The 25,011-nt window shown below is 40.9% G+C and overlaps 1 protein-coding gene across 1 annotated transcript in view; it reads right to left on the bottom strand.

Moving 5' to 3' along the window:
- Window positions 1-25,011, bottom strand: part of CTNNA1 (catenin alpha 1) — a 120,015-nt gene that overhangs the window by 33,464 nt on the left and 61,540 nt on the right. The window contains exons 8-10 of the mRNA XM_068959782.1: window positions 16,771-16,851; window positions 15,807-15,959; window positions 2,056-2,148 (exon numbers count right to left, since the gene is read on the bottom strand). Coding sequence (XP_068815883.1) covers window positions 2,056-2,148; window positions 15,807-15,959; window positions 16,771-16,851 — 327 coding nt within the window. The remainder of the gene's footprint in view (window positions 1-2,055; window positions 2,149-15,806; window positions 15,960-16,770; window positions 16,852-25,011) is intronic.

Raw genomic sequence — 25,011 nt, 5'->3', positions numbered from 1 at the left:
GGGGAAAAAAAAAACTATCTAAGCAATAAAACTTAAATGCAGGTAATGTTGGAGTAAATTTCTATTTTATGCCTAACTCACAGGTTTGTTCAGCCCAATCACCTAAAAGGATGCAAGAATAAGCAGCGCATCTCATCAGGAATAAACTGTGAAATTATCAGATAATTGCCTTAAAAATATATATGCAATGCTATTCTTTATACAGGCATTTAGAGATTCTCCAGAATAGTCAGCATTTGGGGGCTGTTCAGCAACACAGTATATGAAGATAAAAGTGTGCTGCACTGCTTAGCCTGGCATAAGACAAACTTACGTACTGTTAGGAGAAAACACAGATGCCATTTGTAAAACAGTTTAAACAAGTGCCCCTAATTATCTCTCAGGATTCACAACATGCATAAATACTCAGAGCATTAAAGAATCAACCAAAGAGCATGTAATGTAATATAAAAGCACTCTTTCAAGTGCTCTGAACATCTATAGTGTCGTTTACTAATCTCTTGGTGACTAGCCTAAAAATTAAGGCAAACTGCCTGTTGGAGCATCAGAACTGTAGGCTTGGCAGTTTAAGTAACTCACTCATGTAAGGCTAAAATCCTTCAATTACAGCCCTTATCAACTCATAGATAACATCAAATCAGAACTTCAAACGTATGTAAAATACATTATCCTTAATCCTTGGAAAAAATGGGTATCACAACTCTGCCTCAGTTTTTTGAGAGGGAGTTACTCATTGACTATAGTTTATTAGTTATTTCAGGTTCGCTTGACTATCATGAATTTTATTTTATAAATGTGAGGGTTTATTTAAATAAGAATTTGTTGGAAAAGCAAAGCAAAGAAAGGAATAGTTTGAAATAAATGTTATTTCAGTTAAAGGGAGGCGAAAAAGCTCAGCAAGCTTGGAAGACTACTAAAAACATTAAATTCAAAGAAATCCTAACCATCTTAAAACGATAATTTCAAAAATGTGATTATTCGTTTGAGGGAACACGCATCAGACATTCGTATTCTTGGGGATAACCACAAAATTATGATGCACAGGCTCCAGGGTCTGATCCAAGAGGGGGAACTGCAGAAGTTCCCCCTAGGATGAGAGAAGGTCCCACCCAGCAGGCAGCAGAATAAGCTGGTAAAGAGATGAAAGCAGGCAGCTCTGCAACTATGACTTACATTACAGCAGGCTCCACTAGAATGACATTTAGTGTACTCTTAAAGAAGAGCAATGCATGTTTTAGATCTGAATTTCCTGTTGCTTTAAAAATGTATCACAAGGATTAATAATGCACTGCAGTCTTCTGTGGCTCATTCAAATATCTTAGTTGTGGACATTTAAAAGATCAGGACTGCCACAACAGAAGAAGATAGTCTAGCGCTTATTTTAACCTAATTTTCTTGCATTAAAAAGTTATTAAATGGTGTCTTAGCGAGATTCAAACTCCACGTGCATAGCTAGTTTTATCCGATTCTAGTCTGTCAAAGAGATTTTTTGACATATTTATATTATGCTCAGGCAAAAAGCAATTATATAATTCATCTTATAACATATCCAAGAGCAGCAGCAGTGACTTCACAGTAGCGATCTTCCTGCAACATGAACGCAGAGTAAACCAGTGAAGGAAGCTTCACTGGTTTATTGTCTAGCAGGTCAGCGAGAGAAGGCCAAGTGAAATTAGAGCCATTATGTAACAAGCCTGAGGTGCCATCCATACTATTAATTACTTTCTGCCATGTGTTCTTTTTTAAGTTCTGATGTCTACATTGTTTTCTGCACTGAATTTCACTCTCTATGTATTTCTGTTAAAGCCAGATTTTGCGGATAACGTCATAAAAGGATGCTAAAAGGACCAGCCAGAGATATACCCTCCAATATCCCTAAAATAACAGTTCTGGCTGCTGGGGGACTACCAGGGGAATGGACCACGAAAAGAGGCCGGGCTCTCAGGCGCTCTTTCAAGAGCATCTCCTATTGCTACTGGTACAGAGTACTGTGCTAAAGTGGACCACTTGCCCAGCTTCCTCAGGCATCTCTTATGTATTTATACTCTTCGTTACCTGGGGACAGAGGGCTTCAAGCTGGCTGGCTGACATGCGAACCAGTTTCACACCTTCTTCATTATTTGAGATGGAACAGGCCAAGTTGGCAACCTGTAACAGGTGGGAGAAAAACAAAACAGAACTGTTAAAATTGATTTCTATTTCCCACTGTAAGAAGGTTTTTAACCCTCCTCACACAATGACCCGTAACCCTTCGAGAAATGCAAGCTTCCCACATTTGTTTAGTTCTAACAAATGTCTGTGACCACTAACGATATTTGACCTGTCTCTAGCCAACATATCATAAGAGTCGTTCAAACCAGACAGACAGGTCCTTGTTACCATTGATTTAGTTAAGTTCTGGCCAGAAGAACATTCAAGAGCATCGTTAGCAGCACTTTAAGTAACAATTAAAATGTTCATTCCAGCGCAAGGGTGAGAAAGCAGCAATCACACAATTAAAAAAAAAAAAAACCTAACTCCCAAGCACCTGAGGATTGAGTCTTCTAATGCTGGTAATAGTATGTACTCTCTTAAAGCATTTTTTTTTAATCATTCTTCATCTGAACACTGAAGAACTTGGTGACAGGCTTAGAGAGTAATTCATGCCTACAAGCGGCACAATGGCATAGAAAAGCTCAAGCTGTATTCTTGATATGCACGGAGTGTGTCTTAGCTACTGGATACAACTATTTGAATGCAATGGCTTAAACTACTTGATGTACTTCTCATTTAGTCAATCACTGCAGCATCAGGCAGGCGACCCCCCAGCCCTCCATTGGTGCCACGATTCTCCGAACAAAAATATTTATTGACGTCAGTGGTCTTGAAGTTCCGCCCACAATTCCCCAAAATTTGAACAGCATCTCACAATGGTAAAACTTTACTCTGAAACCTTGACCTGCTGCACAGCAGCATCCTTAAGTAGGTCATCTTGAAACAGAAGACCTTGTATTAACAACTGCCTTTTAAGAGTACACAGGAAGGGGACAGCACAGAATTTTTCAGTAATTGAAGATAATCCTCATATTGGAGCTACTCTCAGGGGAAGGAAGTCTAAAGCAAGCTACATTTCTTAGTTGACAGGTGAATGACAAGCATGTTATTCTGAGCCATTTGAACACTGCAAGCTGTAAAAATAGTACCAAGAGCACTAAGATGAACACTGAGTACTGTCCTTTCAGAGACAGAGCAACCTCCAAAAAAGAAACCAGTAAACGTGCTGTAAAAGCATCATCATAAACCAGCATATGCCCAGTAACACCAAGGAACCATTTTTCTCCTTATACTTTCCTCTAAAAGCTAGAAAAATTCTATTCGCTCTTTAATTAAACTATCCTACGCAGTTGCATGTGAATCATTTTGAAAGACTATCTGCAGCTAGATATTATGCTTTTTTGCCCTCCTGCCCAAACCACTACCTTAAAATAGAACTTACCACATAGAGACGACGTTACTGCCCCAGAAACCATCAATCACATGCCAGCGTACTCAAATGGAGCGTTTCCTCAATTCCCTTATTAGTTTTAGGACCAAAGCAACTTCCCACTACAAAGTATACAGTATCTTCCTCCCCTCAGCTCCAAAGCAAGTTATAAAGCATATAAAACTGTGAGCTCTCAAGAAGAGAAGTATGTTTCAAACATTGACTTACTAAACAAACAGATGCAATTGCGTGTATTTGGATGAAAATAAACTGCAGTTAGGAGAAAGGCCGTGCAACACCAATACACCACAGATAAAACTGTGCCAGCTTTCAGAAGTATTGGTGTCTTACTCCTCAACTTTTTCTCCCCACTAGTCTTCACAGGAAAGAGCTACATATCAGTATCTAAGGCTGAAGTTATCTTAAGTCTCCAGTTGATTGCAAGGTTGCGAAGTTTAAATCCAGCTTGGCAGAGGCCGATTTCGCTCTCTCTTCTGTTACCACATTCACCACAACTGCCTCAAACACGGTTCTCTTCTGCAAGGCACTTCCATGGGGACGTTGGTTAAACCTCAAACTGCTTACTCTTGGTAACGCCTTATCAGAAAGGGATTTTATTTTAAATATGGGTTTTTCCCCCCCATAGATTTGCCATATGTTCAATCTCTAGTTTACAGTCAACTGTGCTGTATCGTACTTTTGCTGTTTAGAGGCTCAGAAATGAAAAGACAATAAATTGATGCCATGATTTAAAAGTCAAACAGAGATTCTGTTGCTGTTTTAAGTAAAGGCTGTATTTGAGAAATATCAGTTTGCCAGTATTTTTATGGCCCATATTTTCATGTGGTTTCTGCATCCATGGCAGCAGCTACAGTTTCTAGAAGTGAGAAGAATACAAAGCTCTGCTGAGCACGAACCAAGCAAAAGCTTGTTGAAGCGCTTACAAAACCAGTCCCTCCAACATCTGGAGATGTTGCGTTCTCTCTCAAGCCAAATCCAATCAATCAAGAGCATTCAGTACTAGTACTGTCTGAATACTGACAGAGAAGAAGTTTATAATTGAGTGTCCTCTCCACGCTATTATACAATTTTGGACTTTTGCACAGTCATTTTGGTACAGTTATTTTTCTTCTGAATACTTCACTGATGGCAATTCTTCTTTAGGAATTACCCAGCTGGGACTGCCAACCTGTATGACCTCTGTGACTGAGGCTCTTTGGCAGTTTAACACAACCCAAGTGCTGGCTGCCGTGTTGCATCCTACCTCTGGTTCTCCAAAACTCAACACTTCATTTCAGTATGCTCGTCCAGAAGAAAGCTATTTGCTTTGACAGATTAGTTTTTTCCGCCAGTTTAGCACGCAAACTTTCCAGTGATTTGCTGAACAGCAGACCAAAGCAGGAATGTGGCAGCAGCAGAGATTACTTCAGCAAGCTATGGGACACAGCCTGAAGTCACAGCAATAAAGCATTCACGGCACCCATCTGCAGGCTGTTTCAAACTGTGGACAATAACCCACAGTCCTCTTGAAATTCAACATTTAATAAATTGTATGTCAACTTCTTAATCAAGCAGTAAACCACATTACAATTACGCATTTCGAAATGTCATTAATTAGTGGGTGCTCTATAGCATCAACTCTTAAAACTGCATTTAACAGGTGAGGTGGATGGTTGTATGATGAAGAAACTGAACTTTAGAAGTATCAGAAAGCGCAGTTCATCAACAGCTCCTGTGTGATATTTGACAAACCACTTGAAGCTCTTATCTATGAGAGAAGGATACAGTACTCCTGCCCAGTTTTTTGGCATGTACACATAATATGTGGTATTTTGTAGTTGAAGAAGAAGATCAAATGTGATTTTTTTTTTTTTTTAAATAGGCACTGGGAAATCACATACTTTTCTGAAACTCTCTTATATAAAGGCAATACCTCAAGCAAACAGAAGTTGCATGTAAATCAAATGTAAATGAAATAGTTTCTCCATCTTTCCAACAAAGTAGCTGACTGACATAATAAGAGGTCAGATTTAATTTAGAAAGAACACTTGTGTTCGAGAGCAAAGGAGCAATTGAATTCCCACTCCATTTGTTCATTATTCTTGCCCTTCAATTATCATCAAGTTCCCTTTCGCAAGTACTACTGGCACAGACACCACCGGAGACAAAAAAAAAACCCCGCAAACAATGCAATCAACCGTAGTGACCAATTTCTTGAAAAAAAGAAGTTACAAATACACAGAGAGATGAAGAGAGAGACTAGAGAAACGAGACCGACTCAAGTTACAAACATCTCTTGTGGTACAGACAGGCCAAATTAAAAGTATCTTTTTGATGCAATATCAAGGCCCTTTTCTTTTATGGAGTATACAGCCATCTCCCAGAAACTGCTTCATATATCCAAAAAGGCAGGACTGGCCCAAGGCTGCTGCCAGCGTTCGGATGAATGAGCTTAAATTTACCCCCCAGCGACAAATCCACCAAGTCTTAGTGAGAAAGGCAGAGATGCAACCATTTCTACATAGATCCTTGCTATAAACTGAATTAACAAACTGGTGCCAAGTAAAACTCAAAGCCGGATGAACTTATCTGGGAAGTGGCTTTCACACAAACAAATCAGTTTTGGAAACTCATATTTGATTTATTTTAACAATGACATCAGAATACTGCAAGATGAGATGATGATGCCTTCAGAGGAGGCAGCACCTCACTGCTTCTCTCTAAAGTAGGCACCACCTCCGTGCGAAGAGTCAATTGGGAATAAGGTATTAATGAGAAGGTACGATTCCAATACAAAAAAAACGGAGAAGGTTTTTGTATCATCTGCCACTGAGAGAGACTTCATCTCAAATTCTAGTTATTTTGCTTCTTCTGAATTTACTGATTTAATAGGGATAAGTCTCGATATTTCTGAAGAAATTTTTTCCTCAATTAGCAACAATTTGTCAACCTACATTTTTATTGTTTGCTGTTCTAAACATACTGGGCTCTTTGGCATTAGGCAGTTTTTAACCTTCTTAACCTGAAATTTTTTTTTTCCCCTCTACTTGAAATTTGTTCGGATAACGAATAAAGAGCAGTGCTTTCCATCGATTCCAAAACTACAGCAGCCTCAACTACACGAGTTGGGGTCACCATTAAACTCGCTAGATTATACTTTTGAAAATAATCACGAAGTAGTGCTACCCGTTTGTAGTTGTTAAAACCTTCTCTTTGTACTGAACATCTTAGCTTTGGGAAAGGACTTATTTTACATGGAAGTATCTATTAAAGGATGGACAAATTGCTTTTTCAATAAAAGACCAGCTACGTCATTCAATAAAAGACCAACCATGAGAAAAAAAATGAACTAGAGTCTCCAACACATGAAATCTTCCTTTCTAAGGATTTCCAAGGGTGACACTGTAGGTTGTGTTAGAATTTTTGCATTGTTTACCTGGATTGACTTCAAAGAAGCAACACCAAGTTTTTCCACCGTGTTTAACAGTCAACTTTAGGAGAGCTTCTTCAAAAAGTCAAACGCGTAAAGCCCTCTTTTGGATGGGTGCTGGACACAACCACCCAGCAATGGAATAATCCAAAAAAGCAGGTTCTGTAATTCTTTATTATTGCATGGTTTATTTAGCAATGTCCAAGCCTGTCTCCACCACACAGCATAATTGTAAATAAAGATTATATTTTACTACGCAGAAGACAAACATATGTTAACTGAATTCTAAGAGTCTGACTACTACTGTTACAACTGCAGATGTAAAACCAGCATTCCAAAAGGACATGAGCTTTTAAGTTTTTCAATAGGAAAACCATAACCATATAACAGTTCAGTTTAACGTGACCCAGGATCCTCCCAATTAATGCTCACAAATCTTTACACAAAAACAACATGAAAACATACTGTTTCATTATACATAGACAATTTGGGAATTTCAACAACATGGAAACAAAGATTTTCAAAGGTGCTAGTTTCTGGCTTTTAAATTTCCAATGAAACTTCAAAATGTTATCTTCCTGCTCTATTTTGTTTTTTTTTTGTTTTTTGTTTTTGTTTTTAATATCACAGTTTCTCTAGGAATGGAAATTCTCACTTTTGAGCAGGTAAAATTGCCCATTTTAAATGCAAAAAAAAAAAAAAAAAAAGGGAATGGACAAGCAACCACTCAACATCTTCCTCTTGATGGTCTACTGAAGAAATTGTATCCAATAGCCTCATAAAATTCAACAGCACATCTAGTTTCTTCTTGCCCTGTACTAAGAAAGAGGTCCACATTCACTTCATGATGGTCAAAGCCCATGAAGGTCCATTTGCTGGCAGAAATGAATGTCCCAGCAAAAGTGAGTGGCAACTGAAGACTCTCAGAAAAGATGCATCAACCCTGTAATTTCCATCTCTCTTGAAAGAGAGGCTTTTGTTATTCCGTAAGTCCCTATATTTATTAATTCACTCATTGACTATAATATTCAAGAGACATGTGACCATTTTAAAGTCCAGTACTACTAGGTATCACACGAGCAGGTAGAAAAATCTGCATCATATAAAATGCTGTTCTATAAAATCACTAGCTTTGGAGCAGCTTTGCCATTTATGAATTACACAAAACTGCTTCAATGCTTTAATGTATTGAGGGATGGCAAGGAGAACTTCTGGTTCAAGTGCATGGGGACTTTGGAGCAAGTTTTTGGGTGTCGTCCTGCGACTTCAGGAGCTGCAAGCAGCTGCAGTCCACAGAAGGTACCTTTCAAAAGCTTGTGGGCACACACGCAGAAAAACTCCAGACATAAAGACTGAGGGGATCTATGGACTAAAACTGAAATAACCACTATTCATAGAACTCTGCAAACTTATGATTATTCGTATGCAGAAGACAAGAGCAATTTTAATTTCAAGCTTCCTTATAAAAGCACAGAGGGGAAATTTTCAGCCAGATGGAACAAAATTGACATGCAAAATGTTTTCAGGCTTCAAAAGATTAGAGACAATGAGAAACAGGGAGTTAGGTGTTTTTTATTTCAATAGACTGACAACTGAAAGAACAGGTATCACAGATATAAGACACTGGCTATTTTCTGCTTCCTTACAATATTCAAGTAAGGGCTTAATACGTTCATAGGTAACATTCTTTTTGGATGATCAAGTCTCAGAATTTATACCTGGTAAGCTGTGTCTGTATGCGCACACGTCTAGCTAAGGAAGAAAGCTTTCAGTCTGTCAGCATAAACAAGCTGTCTACAAATAACTCTCCAGCTATTGTGTGCTAGTCTAGGTATACCTGTCCTGCAAAAGCTCTGTTCAACGCTGCTGAGTTCCTCCAATGCCTGGAGAGGAATTCTTTCTCCGACGGAGCGCAAACCTCAAGTGTTGTCAGAGCTTCTTAGAGAAAGGCAATTTTCCAAGTAGTTGGGCAAAATCAGTGTTTGCACGTCGTAACAAATTGAACTGGGTCCCATTTGCTGAGAAGCCAGAGCAGAGAAGCCACAGTACTTCTAGCTCTTTGCCAACAGGAAGGTGTTCGTCTCAAAAAAGGAGTAGGGCAGTGTTTGAAGGGGACCAGTATATCAGTACCATAAAATATATCCACAGTAGGAGAGTCCTACCCGTCCAGGAATATCTTTATTTCTGGATTGGTAGATTATCCTTTATATCAACTTGACCTAGAGGACATAGCTAGCAAAGGAGCATCAGTGCATCCCATGGGCAATGTGCTCCTCGTGGAAGCTGCCGTAGCAGCAGATGTCTCTGTGGCGTAGTAATTATTCTTCCCTCAAAGAAGCTAAACTGATAAAATGGTGTTATAACAACAAAACACACTAGTTAACACAAGTCTACCTTAGCTACCATGACAGAAATCACACCTGTGATACTTAGATTAGATCTGATATCAGGCAAAAACTTCCAAAGCGAATCCGCATGCTAGATGCTTCTTAACACAAACACTCTTCTTTAAAATAAGTGTTCCTAACAGCAATATTTGGATGGTGTCTGAAAAAAAATCCTTATCAGAAAAAGCCTCCATGTACATAATCAGACAAAAAAGAAATCGGAACTCTCTCATAGATCATATTGTGTTATGATCTTCCCAAGGGCTTCCAATTTGGTGCCTACCATTAGTTGTTTAAAAGAGTTTCTGGTGGTTCAGACAACTGTCCGTGGCAAGTTTAATGGGAATTATAAGTACATTATGCTCTTGAAGAAGGCAACAAAGTAGTAAAAGGAGCGCTACACAGGCTTCAGGCAACTCCTTCACGACATTCCATGACTAATATTCCAATATTGCTAATGAATAAGATGATGAAAATCCGGACATGCACCAAGGCAGTTACTTACACTATTGAAAATTAAAACATTTACGCCACATCTATAAATGTTGTATCCAAAAAGCTACTTAGAAAATGCTGTTAAAATTAAAAGATTCAAATGTCTGCAAGAGAAAGTAGCTCAGGCTTTTTAACCAACCTCTAAAAACATCACATCAACAGCACCAATACCCAACTGTACTTAATATTTCTGACACCTCTTTCCCCTTCCCTACCAAATGCTTCCATCTGCTTTCCAAAGGAAAAAGGAACAGAAGAAATAACTGGGATGAGAGAAAGACATTAATACATTTGCCAAACCCTAGCCTCCAACTCCTACCAGTCTAGTACTACAATCTCCAACTTCTACAGCCTTGGCATCTCCCTTGGCCCAAGCGTTTAAAGACCAAGTGCCACATACTCAAGTCACACGAAACAGTGATATAACAACTGCCTCTATGGAAAAGAGGGTGCAGAGATCCCTTTCCTTCATTTGATTGCAGTCGTTAACCCAAGCGATTTTCAAATAACATCCCCAAACACTGCAATCGCTATCCATATGTCAAGGTTTGGCTCCATCTTTGACCATTTCTCCATTACTTTCCGTGTCAGATTACTAATTGCCTCGGTCGCTCCATGCATGTTTACTGTGAAATCTAGAAAGAAAGAATATCCTTACGTTTGTGTTCCTACTCCTCTTACTCCCTGATTTTTAATCTATACCACCACTTTATGGACCCTGTCATACATAATTTGGCAGAGTATTAGAACATTGGCCTCAAAAAACTTACAAGAACAAAAGTTATCCTATTAAAAGGTCACTTGCTTTTATTTATGTACGATGTATTAAATAAGTATATCCAGTTTTGTTGGAAAATGGATGAATGTTATTTGCTGAGGCTTTCCTACTTTACTGATTATGAATGTGCGTAAGGAGAGCACATTCTACGAGCAGAACTTTATTTATTTATGAATTAGCTGACTAATAAAATGAACTTGCAAGGAAAGTGCATCACTTCTCGAGAAGTGTCAGATTGTAGAGGGCATATTAGAATTATACTGGTCATTTGTTGAAGACATTTGTTTTAAATTGCTGCCTGGGTTATCCATAGACAAATTACGAAAAACGTGCCTGTTCTTTGGAAGAGATACTTTGCTATGCATCTTAAAATGGGAAACTATTCTTGAGCTGGACTAATTCTGCTTCTCCTCTCCAGACCACAGTGCAAGGTCACTTTCCACTGTAATACATGGTTATCTTCAAAATAAAAGCAAGTAAAAGAAACTTTGGTTTGCAAAGGCGGGGGGGTGGTTCTTCTGAATTAGCTTATGGAACTGGAAAAACAGGTGCTGAGGCAGGATAGTAACGACTCACAATGACTCCGGTCTGGTAACTGCCAACTTTAGAGAGACTTACGTACCAAAGATGCAGAAGAGCATTCCAAGTCAAAATTTGGTTCTGATGTCAAGCGCTATGCTTTCTCTGTGTGCTTTCCACCCAAGAGGCATCCCTGCCTTTCTGTATTAATACATACCTTACTTCACATTTTAAGCCCCTCCACAGTACCTTTGATATTAAAGATGAAGAAAGAATATTTAAGGAGCGAGCAAAACCAGTCTGCTCCCACCTTCAAAAATGCTAGTTTTATAAAGTTCATAAAAAACTTTGGCCATTAGTTGAATAACAGATACCGCAAAGGCAGGATGATCTTGGGAGACCAAATTACTTCTGAATGCTTTCATCCTGTCCTTCATTTTTCATAACTATGTAAGAGACAGAAAAACTAAGTGCACACCTTTATAAGGCAGATAATTGTCTATGCCCAAGTAAGCTATATCTCAAAAAACCCACAGGATTGGCAAGCCTCAGTTATTCAAAAGCTTTTTTTTCGTTTGAAGCCATTCTCTAGGCACCCAAAAGCTAGCTATAATTGTAAACCCCAAGCTATGTTTTATCCATTTCAGATGTTTTAAAAGCCTTTCACATGCAAAAAACTGCAGCAGTTAGGCTCACTGAACAACATATAGGCTGCAAGTATGGGCAAATCATGATCAACTGTAATGAAAGTGTCCACCTATGCAAAGCTTTTAGCTTCTGGAGAGTGATATTTTTAGACTGAGGTCTGAAGAATTATTCTGGAATACAGGGCTAAACAGTTAGGGTAACAGAAGGGGAAAATGTCAATGAGAGAGGCTACAAACAACTTACGGAGTTGTAAGTGCCCAAATGTGATTCTTTCCAAGCAAATTTGCAGTCTGCATCTGTTCAAGGGTTTTCACTGAAGATGGGAAAAACCATCTCTCTATACACAAGATACAACTTAGTGCATAAAAAAAGGCACAGAGTAGTCTTTTCCGATAAATTTAAGCAACTGTAAAAATTGATGCTCATGAAACATCATTGAGAGCTTTCAGCTTTCTGATTTCTCTGAGAGAGTGTGAGAGTGTGAGAGAGAGAGAGAGAGAGAGAGAGAGAGAGAGAGAGAGAGACTTAAAAATAAAAATTTGAGAGAAACAGTTAACACTGGACTCGTTCCTGTAAGACAAGAATATTTACTTTAAAAGTAGTTACAAATTCCTCCTTTCCAAAAAGTTCTTCAGCAAGCAAACAGCTATGGCAAGCTTTTATCTGGACTCTCATCTGCCTTTAGCCATGTCATTTTTTTCCTTCAAGGTCTGAGAAACCTAATTAAATCTGCACAGTACAAGATGATGACAAGTCAACAACCTAATTTCTACTTTTGCTAAAGCATTCAATAGTGTAGCTGCAAGTTTCTGCTCAACGTTTATGGTTTTTTTCCTTTTCAGGGAAGCGCTACAAGCACCATTATAGTGGCTACTGCAAGGTCTCTGAAGACAGCCTGTACGTGAAGCACCCTTCAAAGACCAGGACGAGTGAAAAGTCACTGAGGTGCTGAGTAAGATGATGGAAAACGAACACAAAGTTTCAGGTCAGTCTAGTTTCTGAGGAGAGACCTTAAACCTAAAGATACCATGTCTTTCCTCAAAAGCACACAAAGTTACAGGTTTGAAAGCCAGGGCAACTTTATCCAGCATATAACAGCATCATAAAAAATGCTGGGACATGAGTATGTAGCTTACAGTTGCAGTTAGCAACACTTTCATAGTTCACAAGTAAATTTAACTTTCTCCTGCACTGGTTCCCAAAATGCTGCAACTTTTGCTAATCTTGTGCACACATTGAAATTGGCTTCTCTCTTCCTGAATTAAGCTCCTTTAGCAAAACACAGGAAGAGAGAGTGCTAGCTACTTAATGGACTGTTAGTACCTAGCAATTTTGAAAGCTCTTTGAAATGTATTATTTAACACAGAAGAGCCACGACATGTTTCATTTTACTATTTACTGTTTTTCAGTTTTCAAGAGGAGGATAAGGGCGCCAGTACTTTACTGAGAGAGAAACAAATCGCATGGAAGCCCTTTGAGACATCGATTCCATATGGTTTATCTAGGAGATACGGACTCACTCAGCAAATCTGATTTCTGTGGCCGTTACACTTTTCAGTCAAACCCAACTGTCTAGGTTTTAGGCACTACAGAGGTAGACAGCTTTCTGTCAAGGCTTAGGTTTCTGTCAAGAAGGGAACATTCAAAATAAAAATGCCCAAATCATGTGCTTGCCTGTGCAGCTTATTAATGCTTGGAGGGCCCATAAATACCCTGCTCAGTCCAGGAGCAAGAACTCTTCACGCTAACCCAAGCGCAGGAGCATCGATCCCTGGCCTGGCACTACCACGGCTCCTGTCTAGTGAACATTTGCAGTAGCTCAGTGCCAAAGAACATATTGCAGTCCCCTCTAGTGGCTGGTTTACAAGGAAAGCAGCACTTACTCCTTCAGGTCAAAGGACAGAGGTCTGCACTAAATCCAAGGGGTAAAGCTATTTGCTAGTTCAGACGGAGAACCTCTGAGTTACCCGCTGCAGAGCACAGCTCCTCCGCGCATTTCCTCCCTCTTCTTAGCATACGGGAAAGGGCACGTTCTGCTCTACATTTAAAACACAGCGGTTTGTCAATCACACCCTGATACACAACACAACTCCACTCTGCACCGCAGCTGTTTTGTCACATTTGATGTCTTGACTCACTCCGCAGTATTTCTGAGGGTAGTTATGATAAACTACCAGGCACGCTTCTGTTACACTGAAAGCAGGTGGAAGCAATCACTCCTAATCTCACTAAGTATCACAGCTTCTGCTCTGCTCGTCCACCATCTTCACTGCTTCTCCAGACACCCGCAGCTGAGTTTTCTGGTCAAGAGCAGAATCGCATGGGAACTCAGAGAAATCATTTGCCATTCTGACAGAGGTATAGAGAAACATTGTAAGTGCAACCCAGCCCTAACCTGTCTTCCTTTACAGTGAATTTGACATCACATATGACTCTTCAGTGGCTCTCCACCCCCTAGAGACAGGGGCTCTGCAGGAGATGGATAAAGCTCTCTATTCCCCTTCTGCCTAGAGACAGAGGCTAGACATACGTATTAATCCATCTGTATTCATGGAAGAGGCTTATAAGCCATCTAGATCACACTAGTCTATAGCTAGAATTACATTTTAGACAGCAAAAACAATAAGCAAGCCTCCAAAAAGTTGTTGCAGCAGCATATCATTTTAGCAGAACCCTTTGATGCCAGGCAAAAATACTGCTTAATGCGTACTTTCCTGGGAATCTTCCTTCTTGAAAGATAGGATGTTTGGCAGAGGAGCAGTTCTGGAAAATTAATTGGCCGCTCGGTATTTTACGCACAAGGTGAGGTCAGGCAACACTCTTCTTACATGCCAATGACAGCTCTCCACTGCTCTTCAGAAGGCAGGTGCACAACACAGGGAATATTAGCTCATCTACTGAGGGTGGGAGGGAAGCCAGCTGCTCCAACATGCAGTAGTGCAATTCCTCCTTTGCACCTACGCCAATAAAAGCCTTGTGCGGACTCTGTGTGCACTAAAGAGGTGCAACCATAATTACAGCAAGAAAAAAAAAACCTTTTACTGATGCTTGATAAGACTTATTCTTGAAGTCATTTAAATCTGTCAGGTTGTGTGAAAGCATTCAAGATGAGCTCAACAGATGCATGGATTCAATTATAGCCCAAAAACAGTAACACTAGGAGAGCAACAAAATTTTAACCAGTATCTGACTCCTTACAGATGGCTACTGGGGTTAAAGTCAGCTGATTCCTCAAAGTGCATTTAAGTGCACAGAAAGAATTTCTGAAGTTCATTCTTAACGTCACTTTTCTTACACAAGAACTGCAGCAGTTTGTTCATCAAATTTAGCATAAACATGCACGAAATCCATAACGTGAAAACTATGGCAATAGGACAAGGTTACCAAGACGTGTTCATAAACACATGGCACGAACTTAAGGCTCTCTTCATAAATGCAGTATCGGCTGCAAAACGATTAACTTTAATGGCTGACTAATGGATTTTAATTAAAGATAGGTCAGTCTCATTTACATTAATCTTCCTAGAGATTACTTTTATAGTTTGGAGTAAATTCAGTTTGATGACCTTTGTTAGAAAAAGATGGTGAGGACTGATTTTGGTTGTTACTGGAATTTTTTTCCGTTTGCACATTTGTTTGCTCGACACATATGCCAGCAGGTGTTCATTCTAGAAAGCCTCACACTAAAGTCCTGCTCATATGCACTGTTATTTTACTGAAGGAAAAAATAAACAAATAAATAAAAAAAAACCCACTCCAAACTTCAAGCAACAGGTCAGACCGTACAGCAGCAAACGGATGCCAGTCTCCCTTCCTCCATACCTTTTTCCATCTCCAATTAACACAGCAAGTAGAGGTAAGAGCATAATAACACTCTCATGCTACATAACCTCTACGGTCACATGAGCTATGTAACAGTAGTTGCTGCTTTTTAATAATCCTGCAATTTTAATCATTTAAAAGGTGTCTAAACAGAAATTCGTTACAAAGTTTGCTGTTTCTTCCAACACAACTGAAAAACGTGTTTTGCCTAGCTTTCCTTTAATTTAGCAAGTGCTAATTTAATTTTAATTTGTACCATCTTACCTCAATCAATTTATTGGCATGTTCACGGAAAACCTGGGCATATTCTTTAACTTCTTTTTCATTCCCATTCTTGGCAGCTTCAATCAATACTAAAAGTGGAACATTTGTTTCCAGAAAAGAATCTGATACATGGTCCATAACAGCTTTGCGGAGCTAAAATAAAAATAAACGAATGAGTTACTCTTTCACTAGCGTTCCAATGCTACTTTCCTTTCACTGTATTAATATGCAAAGCTAAAATCGTTCTGTCGTTGATCCTTTTTCCTTTGTGTGACCAAGGCTTTCCCTGTACTAAGTCTTGTCTATACAGTTCTTGCTTCAATTTAAATTAAATCTCCTTAAAAAAAAATGGATTAGTTACGTGAGCGCAAGTCACCAGTTTGGCCACAAATATTGATTTAGCAGCTCATATTGGCTTTGCCTAAGTAAATTTGCTGCTTTCTCTCAGCTGATTAAATAACATGCTGATTTAACTTCTTTTATTTTTCTACCAGAATAAAATCATTTTTGAACAAACTTGATCCCACTTTTACTTGTAAAGGGGAATGCGTTGCTTTAAAAAAAAAAAAAACCAAGAAAATTAACATTACATAAATACAAGACACACAGGCCTTCACAATCAGCCTCTCTGAAATGAAGACCAGCAGAATTATAACACACAACCAATTGCGTTTGAACTCCACGAAATCTGTCGCCCTCCGTTTTTTTAAACTCATTTTTGCCATCAGGACAATTAAGGATCAAACATGTTTATTATATGGTTATCAGAGGGTTTACATTTCCAATCCCCAGGCTGCCACATGAAGCAGGCACTAGAAGCTTCAAGCATTTAATTCACTAACTACAAGCAGGCAAGCCTAAAGCCAACTGGAAACAAATCAACGGCCAAAATATTTCCAAGGGGGAATACACGCAGAAATGCATTCGTTTGCCTCAACAAGCATCAACTTGAAACATTAACTACCTGTCTACGCAAGTCTCTGGTCTTTTTGGTCATTTTATCAATTGCAGAATTCAGTGCATCACTTCTCTCTTTGCGTCCAGCCTGGAAAACAAGAGACAGAAGGGTAAACAGCGTGTTCAGGGTCTCAAGGTAAAGCCAGTATTATTTATTTCAAATACATTTTCAGCTCTCCCCCCGCCTCCCCTTCTTTTTAAACCAACTATGCAAGTTAAAAAGACACTCTCCACGTCCCTAATAAAGCACTACTACTAGTGGCAGGTTTGGGCAGTACGGAGGCATCTTACAATGGAAGATTTCTATCCTTAACGTTTGTTAGCTTCTTTTCAAAGAAAGATGATGCTTTCATAAGTCAGCCTTAGAGACCTTATTTAAACTCTGAATTTTAGATTTCTCTCCTCCAGGAGATCTATCAAGGATTACATGGTTTGCACTGAACCTCCAGCCTGAAGCAGCTCACTCCCCACCACAGAGCAGCCCTGCTTAAAACCTGAGCCTTCTGTGACCTCCTCTACCGAGATCACCCAAAGCCTACGGTTTGCGCACAAACACCCGATGCGCTACCCTGCGCCGACAGAGGCGTGCACCATCCACAGCGGACACGATGGCGCTCCCTTAGAGTTTTATACTCTGCAACTGTCACTGAAGATTGTTCTTGAGTGGTCACAGGTCTAAACCAAAAAAAATCCATATTAAAAAGCAAAATCCTTACAAAAAGTTTGTCGGGGATGAAATCCACCGTTATCAAGGGTATCAAGGCCCACCCGCCAAGTGTTGGATTTCCCCAAGGTTCGATGCAGTGAGTCTCCTATTAGGAACGTTGTTGAAGAGGGAAAGAGGGATAAGAAAGCAGCAATGACTTCTCTCTTCATAAGCAGATATTGGTCCCAAAATATCCTAATTTGTATCAGTTTGGGAGCACCAGATAAAGCAATGATGTCCTTACAGTTTCACTGGGAGCTTTTTCTTTATATTCCTCATATGAGAATTTTGAAAAATGCTTTATGCAACTGCAAACCAACAAAGACACAACCAATATAATCAGCCTGTTGAGAAAGAAACCTAGTTAACAGCACTACAGTGAGGTACGCTAATTATCGGTTCTCCAGGTGACACATTGATTTGAACTACTTGGATGGACAGCTTCGAATCCCAAATGCGGAGTCCAGCACATAGCTGAAATAAAAATTAAACAAAACTGGAAACAACAATTAGGAGCCTCTGAAGTCATCATAGTTAAATAAATTATTGAAGATCTGTTATTCCCTGATCAAGAAATTTGATTCTCATCACAAAATGCAACTGGGAACTGCCTGAAATGAAAAACCCAAGACAGTTGCAACTATGCCAGGCTTTTCGGCAGACCCCGAGTTGTTCTGTTGTTCCGCTCCACACACACAAAAAAAAGCAAACAAAAAAAAAACCCCACAAAGCAGAAGTCTCTAGATAAAGTGAAAATTACTGCTACTTATTTTTTTGAACAGTTTGTTGTTCCCATGCTTGGTTGGTACAAAAAAAGAAACAAATAAAAATCCACGTGGGCTAGAGAGCATTCATTCAGATTGTACCAAACACGATCTTCCCTTTCTCTCAAGCTGCAGTTGTGACAGCGGTGGTGGTAGGGTTTTTTCGCCTGTTTGCAGTCATTAGACTCCCAAAGCAAATAATAGGCTATTCACAGGAGGGAAGTCACCAAGACCACTAACGTTTGCCAGCTGTCGTTGGTCCTGTTATGAGACATAAATCTACAATTTCAGTTTCGGATGCTTTCCGACACTCGCATCGTATTCACCTATTGCAACGTGATCATTTAATGAAATTTTAGCGCTCTCCTCCACATACACGTGCACGTTTTTTCCAGGAATACATCTGGGTATAGGATATATATTCATCTATCAGGTAGAAAGCCAAACAGTCAGCTATTCCAAGAAGTGCCATTTTACTTCTCCCTGGGTGCACCTACATTACCATTTTAATGTGAACCAGGAGTAGGCTTTTAAAGCCAATCTACCCATCGCTTCCACTTTGCTGTCCTGCAGCTCACAGCAAAAACAGTCTTGGTACATGTGAATGGGAATCCTTTCGTCTGAAAGGAAAACCACAACCGTGATTTCCACTAATGCCTGTTCAGTCCATGGGACCAGACCACAGCTACTCCAAAGTATAACGGCCAGAAAAGCATATATTGTGTACATTTAGGGCCTAAGCAGCAATGATGTCACACTGTTGAGCTGCTTCTATTAAGCCACACCATGTACTAACGCAGAAATAGCTATATAGCCTAAACCCACTGAATTTTAGCAAGGCAGCTCCGATTTATTTCCATCTTGTTGGCATTCGGAAATTCTAGTACAGAAGTTCGTCCCAAAAAAAGTATTAACAGAATTTTCTCTGAAGGTTGCAGCAGAAAATGTCCTGCTAATTTAGCTGCAGTAATTTAACACCTTCCCCCATACAGCTGCTCACCTGGCTCTTGGTAAGGGCTGTAGCTGGCCCAGTGGGGTAGGAGACCACCAACACCTGCACTTCAGCAGCTACCTGTCCTGGCCCCGAGACACAGAGGTCAAGTTTTGACAGTCTGAAGGTTACCCTCAAGTCTCTTGACCCTATTTTTGCATAAAACGAAACACAATACCTTAACTGTGGGACTAGCACAGTTAGCTAGCTGGTGGGACAGGGGCTGCTGGAGCACACTCACATGAAGGAGCAGTGCAGCCTCTAACTGCTCAAGCCAGGTAAACCATACAAAAATGGTGCCGATCTTCCTAGACCCACAACGATCACTTTGTCCAAGTTCCTACATGTTCAATCCCCGTGGATTTTACCCACCAGTTCCTCATTACAGCTCAACAACGTTTGAGCTAGTTTCTAAAATAATAAATCATTTCTCAAGGCTCAAAGTGACAGCATACCACCCACTGGGTAATCTGCTCTAGTAATCAATTACCTTTATTATTGTTATTAAAAAAAAAAAGTCCTTATTTCTAGATCAAACTTTCAGGGAAAAGCCAAATATACTAATGACGCAGCAGCATAATACATCCCAGCTATCAGTTACTCCTACGGCTGGGATTAGGAGGACTGACAATAGTGAATTCTAAATATTCAAACACTCCTAATAGGATTTCCAGATATTCAGCACAAAACTCAGCTATCTTGGAGAAAAATCACAAGCTTTGCAGGCGCTTGTACAGCAAGCGGCTAATGCAGTCACATTGCCCATGCCTATCATTTTCTATTAAGATATCACAGCTCTGTCCAGTATCATGAATAATAAAAACTTAGCCATAGCACAAATTTACTTAAAGATTAAATAAGATCTTTATAAAATGGGTTAGAATTGGTGTTAAAAATTGATCCCTTTCCCTACCCCTAGAATCTTTGCTCTCCCACCATCGTTACTGCCCTGCTTGGAAATCGATACAAACAGTCGTTGTCACATCCTTGCTTTTCCAGCTCACATAGCTATCCTCATCCTTTTTTTTTTTTTTTAATGCCTTAAAGCAAAGAAAGGAGATTTGTACACAAGGAGGCAAGTGGAATTACCATCTCAGTCAAAAAAGCATACCAGTTGTAGACCTGCCTTCTGAATTAAAAAAAAAAAAAAAAGTCAACCAAGTTTTCCTACAGCTATTGATGCTCAAGTCTAAATGCCAACTAATTTATATTTATAAGAAAATAGAGAATGGTGCTGATAAGTGAATGAATGTTATCTTAAAGAAACTAGGTTCAGCATGGCATATATTACAAAACAGTCACCCAGAAAACAATGTTCTTGTAGCTGGAATTCTCTTTATAAACTCGGAAATATTTCACGGTGGAAGAGTTTATCTATAAAGTCCAGAAAACAGAACAGAAATTAAGCAAATTAATATAAATTCCAAAGCCTTCATCACAAATCTTGACGTTTCATCCATTTAAGGCAACCTAAGATCACAGAGCTTTTGAAAGAAACGGGGCCCTCTCGCCCGGCATCCAGCCCTCCCATTACTCTAAGCCATTCAGTGGGACACGAGTCAGCTCGCTGATGCCACGCATAGCCAAGGCTCCTTCTCCCACTCGCTCAATGTCACCTAGGCCACGGCTGCGCGACTGGAGCCACCACCGTCTCCGCGGTGGGAACGTGCAGCCCTGACCGCAGTCTAACGCACAACCACCTAAAAAAAGATCTTTCGGAAAGGGTTTTTCGCTTCAGGTAGTCTGCGAGTTGTCTTCCCCTCTGTTGGTACGGCAAACAATACCATGGTTAAGGATGGGCATTTAATAAATGAAGAATGAGTGTTTGCCATGCTTTGCTGTTGGCCAGCCAGTAATAAAGAAAGCTGTCTATCAACGTATATCTACTGATGCAGTACTCCGCAGCGAAGCATTAAGATGTTAGTGCTCAGATTCAGTTTGCTGCATGCTTAATTTTTTTCTTTGACATCTTGCTTAATTTTATGTCTACAAAGGACAACCTTCTGTGCTCTTTCGTTTCCCTGCTGTGAGGATGGCAAACAAATTCCAGATGCAATAGCGCCGATTCACGGCCAGGAAGGATAAGCAAACAGCAGCATGCAGGCATTTCGGCAGCGCCTCCACATCGGAGGTCTGCTGGTTGAGCAAGCGCCTCTTCCCGAGCGTTGGGCTACAGTCACGGCGGTTTGTGTTCTGCTGAAGAACTGCTGAGAGAGAAAGGCCAATTCCTCTGCGTGGGCCGGTAAGAGGAGGACGCAAACGTGCAGCCACCGCCAGGTAGAGAGAGCTGTCAGAAGCGTAGGTGACATTCGTTGCGCTGCAGCCAAACTCGCCTGGGCGGGCTTTGCTCCCAGCAAGACAATGCAATTAGACTGACTGTGCCCTCCTCCATCACTCCTACTCTCTTCCTTCAGGAACCTCTGCAGCTTGCCCACATCTGTTGACGATACATTTTTTTTTTTTCATATGTCCATTTCCCTATTTCCTTCTAAAGGGGCTCCTTGCTAATCCCATTTCACTGTAGGACATCCAAGTGACGCTACGCGCATAATAACGCTGCTGCCACACGTCTGTGCTAGCTTCCTTTGCCTCGCAGCCTTAATAGCACAGCAAGAAGTCTGTCTTTTGGCAAAAAAAAGCAGCAGCTAATACTTTCATGATTCCTGAAGTGCTAACGTCCGGCGAAAATTGACAGTCTTTTTCTGTGCAGAAGGTGAAGTTCTCTCTGTTCGTGTGATACCGTACATACGGATGCAAATCCCGCGTGCCAGTCTCGCGTGCAACACGGGGAGCCAGCATCCTCCAAGCTGAAAGCACGAGAAAGTCGCTCAACTCTCAGCCACATCATGCAAAATTAGCTTATTTGTTCTGAATACACTAGGAAGCCTTCCACAAGATGTCAGCCTAGCTAAACGACAACACTACCCTTAGGGTCCAATTTTACTTTCCTAGTGCGTGCATTTACCAGGAAAACCAGCCCTTTTGCTGTGCAAGGAGTGGGGGAAGGAAGAAGTCCCCAAGACGGTTATTTGGTTCTAGCAGCAGTTTCATTCTTGAAGGGGACCCGCCATTCTCCTCCTCCTCTATGGCGCACGTGATGGTTTTGGTCTTTACCTCAACATGCCTGTTCTGGGACAAGTCTCCAGATGGCACTGTTACATGTTTTTCCTCCGCATGCAAGCAAGTTTTCAGCCTCAGAAGAAATGCAATATTGTGAATTTTGCAAACAGCTGGAGTTTATTCCCTGCCTATTACATCTCAACACCCCAGACAGTTCCCAGGGAACAACCTGAATATTAGTGCAGAGTTCCAGATCTAAAAAGGGATCTGATGCATGCTTTTGGAAAGATCTCTGTTATTTCACAACTAGTACACATAAAAACATGTTTCACTAAGAAAAGTATCCAGAAAGTTCACGTTAACAGTTTCCCAAACAGAGACTCCCTGGCAAGGTGCTAAATAGCTACCCTTATTCGGTGAAGAGCCAAAGTATTCAGGGCTTCAGAAAGGGAGCAGCTTGCTGTGTTTGAACATTAACTCTTAACTCTGGGTCAGATTATACAATCTTAAGGTGGGAGGAACGTACCAGCAGATACCGATGCTAAAAGGCAAAACCACCCCCCACCAAAATCTACATTCAGACTCCTGGTGATAACGTAAAGAGGTAGCACAAGACAGTAGTAACACATGATCTTACAGCTTGTTTCATTTGATTAATTATGCCCTTGAAGCACTGCTTTTAAAAGTTACTAAAATTCGAATCAACACTCGAGAACAGGTTTGTGTGTCAGACCAGCTGCTACAATAAGCATAGCTCCAGGTACGTTGCCAGAGCAGTTCCAGAAGGCAACTGGCAACCGATGGCTTAGGCTGCAGTTTTGCTTCTATACTTTTTTGGTACAGTGCATAGTGACTATGAAGAAACTCTTTAAAGCGTAATTTATTTGCGTGTATTTCTTTCAACCTAGAGCATATGTGAGAATATTTATTATGACAAAGTAGTTTAACAAATTTAGCTCATTTGCTTTATCATTAAAGACAGTTACGTCCTTAGTGTGTTCTTCTGCAGTTCACCTTCTCCATCCCTTTACTTGCCGCTTCATACTTAAGTTATAGCTCTGCTCTGGAAAGGACAATCCACTGCAGAAATGAGTTACTGCAATCAGCGTTACAACTTAACCGAAGGAAAGAGAGAAGGGAGAAATGGGCAGAAAACAAGTCTTAGCTGAAATGCGACTACCTCTAGGGGACCAAAGTCTAATCACAAAGGTAGACGGTCTTGGTAGACGGCCAAAACCTCTTTTTGGCACAGTTCATCTTTACCTCCCGTTAGAGGGGGCAGTTTATTCTTCTGAGTTCATTCCATATCTTGAGACCATAAACGACACCTCGCTGTTGCACAGTATTTTCTAATCATACGTTATTCCTTTATGTCTTGCAGGGAAAATAAGACACAAGCGCTTATGCAAGGAGCTCAAGGGAGGGAGCAAACACCCGCCCCAGATCTCGCTCCCGTCAGAGTCAAGGCCAGAGCAGCCTCACCGGATGGTCTCCTGCATGCACACCAGAAAAAACCCACAGGCAAAAATTCAGAAGTGTTTGCTCTGGATAAAAGGACAACTGAACTTAAGAGACCAGCAGCCAGGGCAGCACGCTCTCCTCTAAACTGGGGTGCGCGCGCACGCGCCCAGGCAGCACGGCTGGGCAAGCCCACGGCTTGGCAGGGTCGCTGCGTCACCCCTGCTACAAACGGGTCTCCCCTCTAAAAACCTGCTAGATCGCGATTACAGCCCGGACCGACGCTGTCGTGAGATCCTAGCGGAAGCGATGCCCACCTTTTTCCAAGGAGCACGGCAATATAACCATAACGAAGCCTTCCAACTGCTCCGAGCCCCAATTGTAAATGCCAAACTCGCAGCTTCATCTCCTACACTCCAGCCCCCAGGAATAAATTAGTAAGTACAAAAGCAAGGGTTTTTTTGGAGGAAAAAAAAAAAAAAAAGATTTTTCTGGTTTCATAACTGCAGGCTGTCAAGCTGGAGTCCAATGAAATTTTTTCCGTGCTCTTATGCAAGCTTTACTTTTTCCAGAAATTTCTCCTCGCTTTAAACGAGAGCTCACGGTGCTCCGTTTCCGGGACGTGGGAAGGGGCTGGCTATACTTTCCGACATACCAGCTCCACCTAAACGAGCACTCCCTCGAGCACCTTTGCAGGGACCCCGGACGCGCACAGTTGTGCTGCGTGGCTTTAAACTGCCACATCATTCTCACCTCCGCGAGAAGCTGGTGCTAATCAGCATTCAAGCATTTCGGGCTATTCAAGCCGCGCACACTTTACGTCCTAAAGTTCCTTTTATGCAGCAAAAGGTAACAGAAAATTGGCAGCAGCTCGCGTTAAAAGACGCTTCCAACTGCAGCTCTGTACTGCTTTTAATGTTATCCGAACAAAACTAGCAAAGATCTAGCGGGGAGGGGGAAGCGTGGGGCGGTTACAAGTCATTCCTGCTCCTCAAACTGCGGGGACGAAGGACTCCGACGGGGGATTTGTTCCCCCTCCTCTCTCAGTGGTCTTTAACACGATCACAGTATGCACCACAATGCTTTAAAACAGCAAAGCTTCTGGAAAACCCAAACAAAAGGAACGTCACCAGGTGACGTCAGCCTATATACAGTCCTGCGTGGTCGCAGCGCATAAGCAAATCCATTCTTGTACCGCTTCCCTGAAAAGCTTTTCAGTAAATGCACTCATGCTACTACAGGAGCTTCTCTCAGCAATAAGCCACCCAT

The sequence above is a fragment of the Struthio camelus genome, chromosome 13 (assembly GCF_040807025.1).
Source record: "Struthio camelus isolate bStrCam1 chromosome 13, bStrCam1.hap1, whole genome shotgun sequence".
Lineage (NCBI taxonomy): Eukaryota > Metazoa > Chordata > Aves > Struthioniformes > Struthionidae > Struthio > Struthio camelus.
This window is presented reverse-complemented; position numbering and strand designations above follow the sequence as displayed.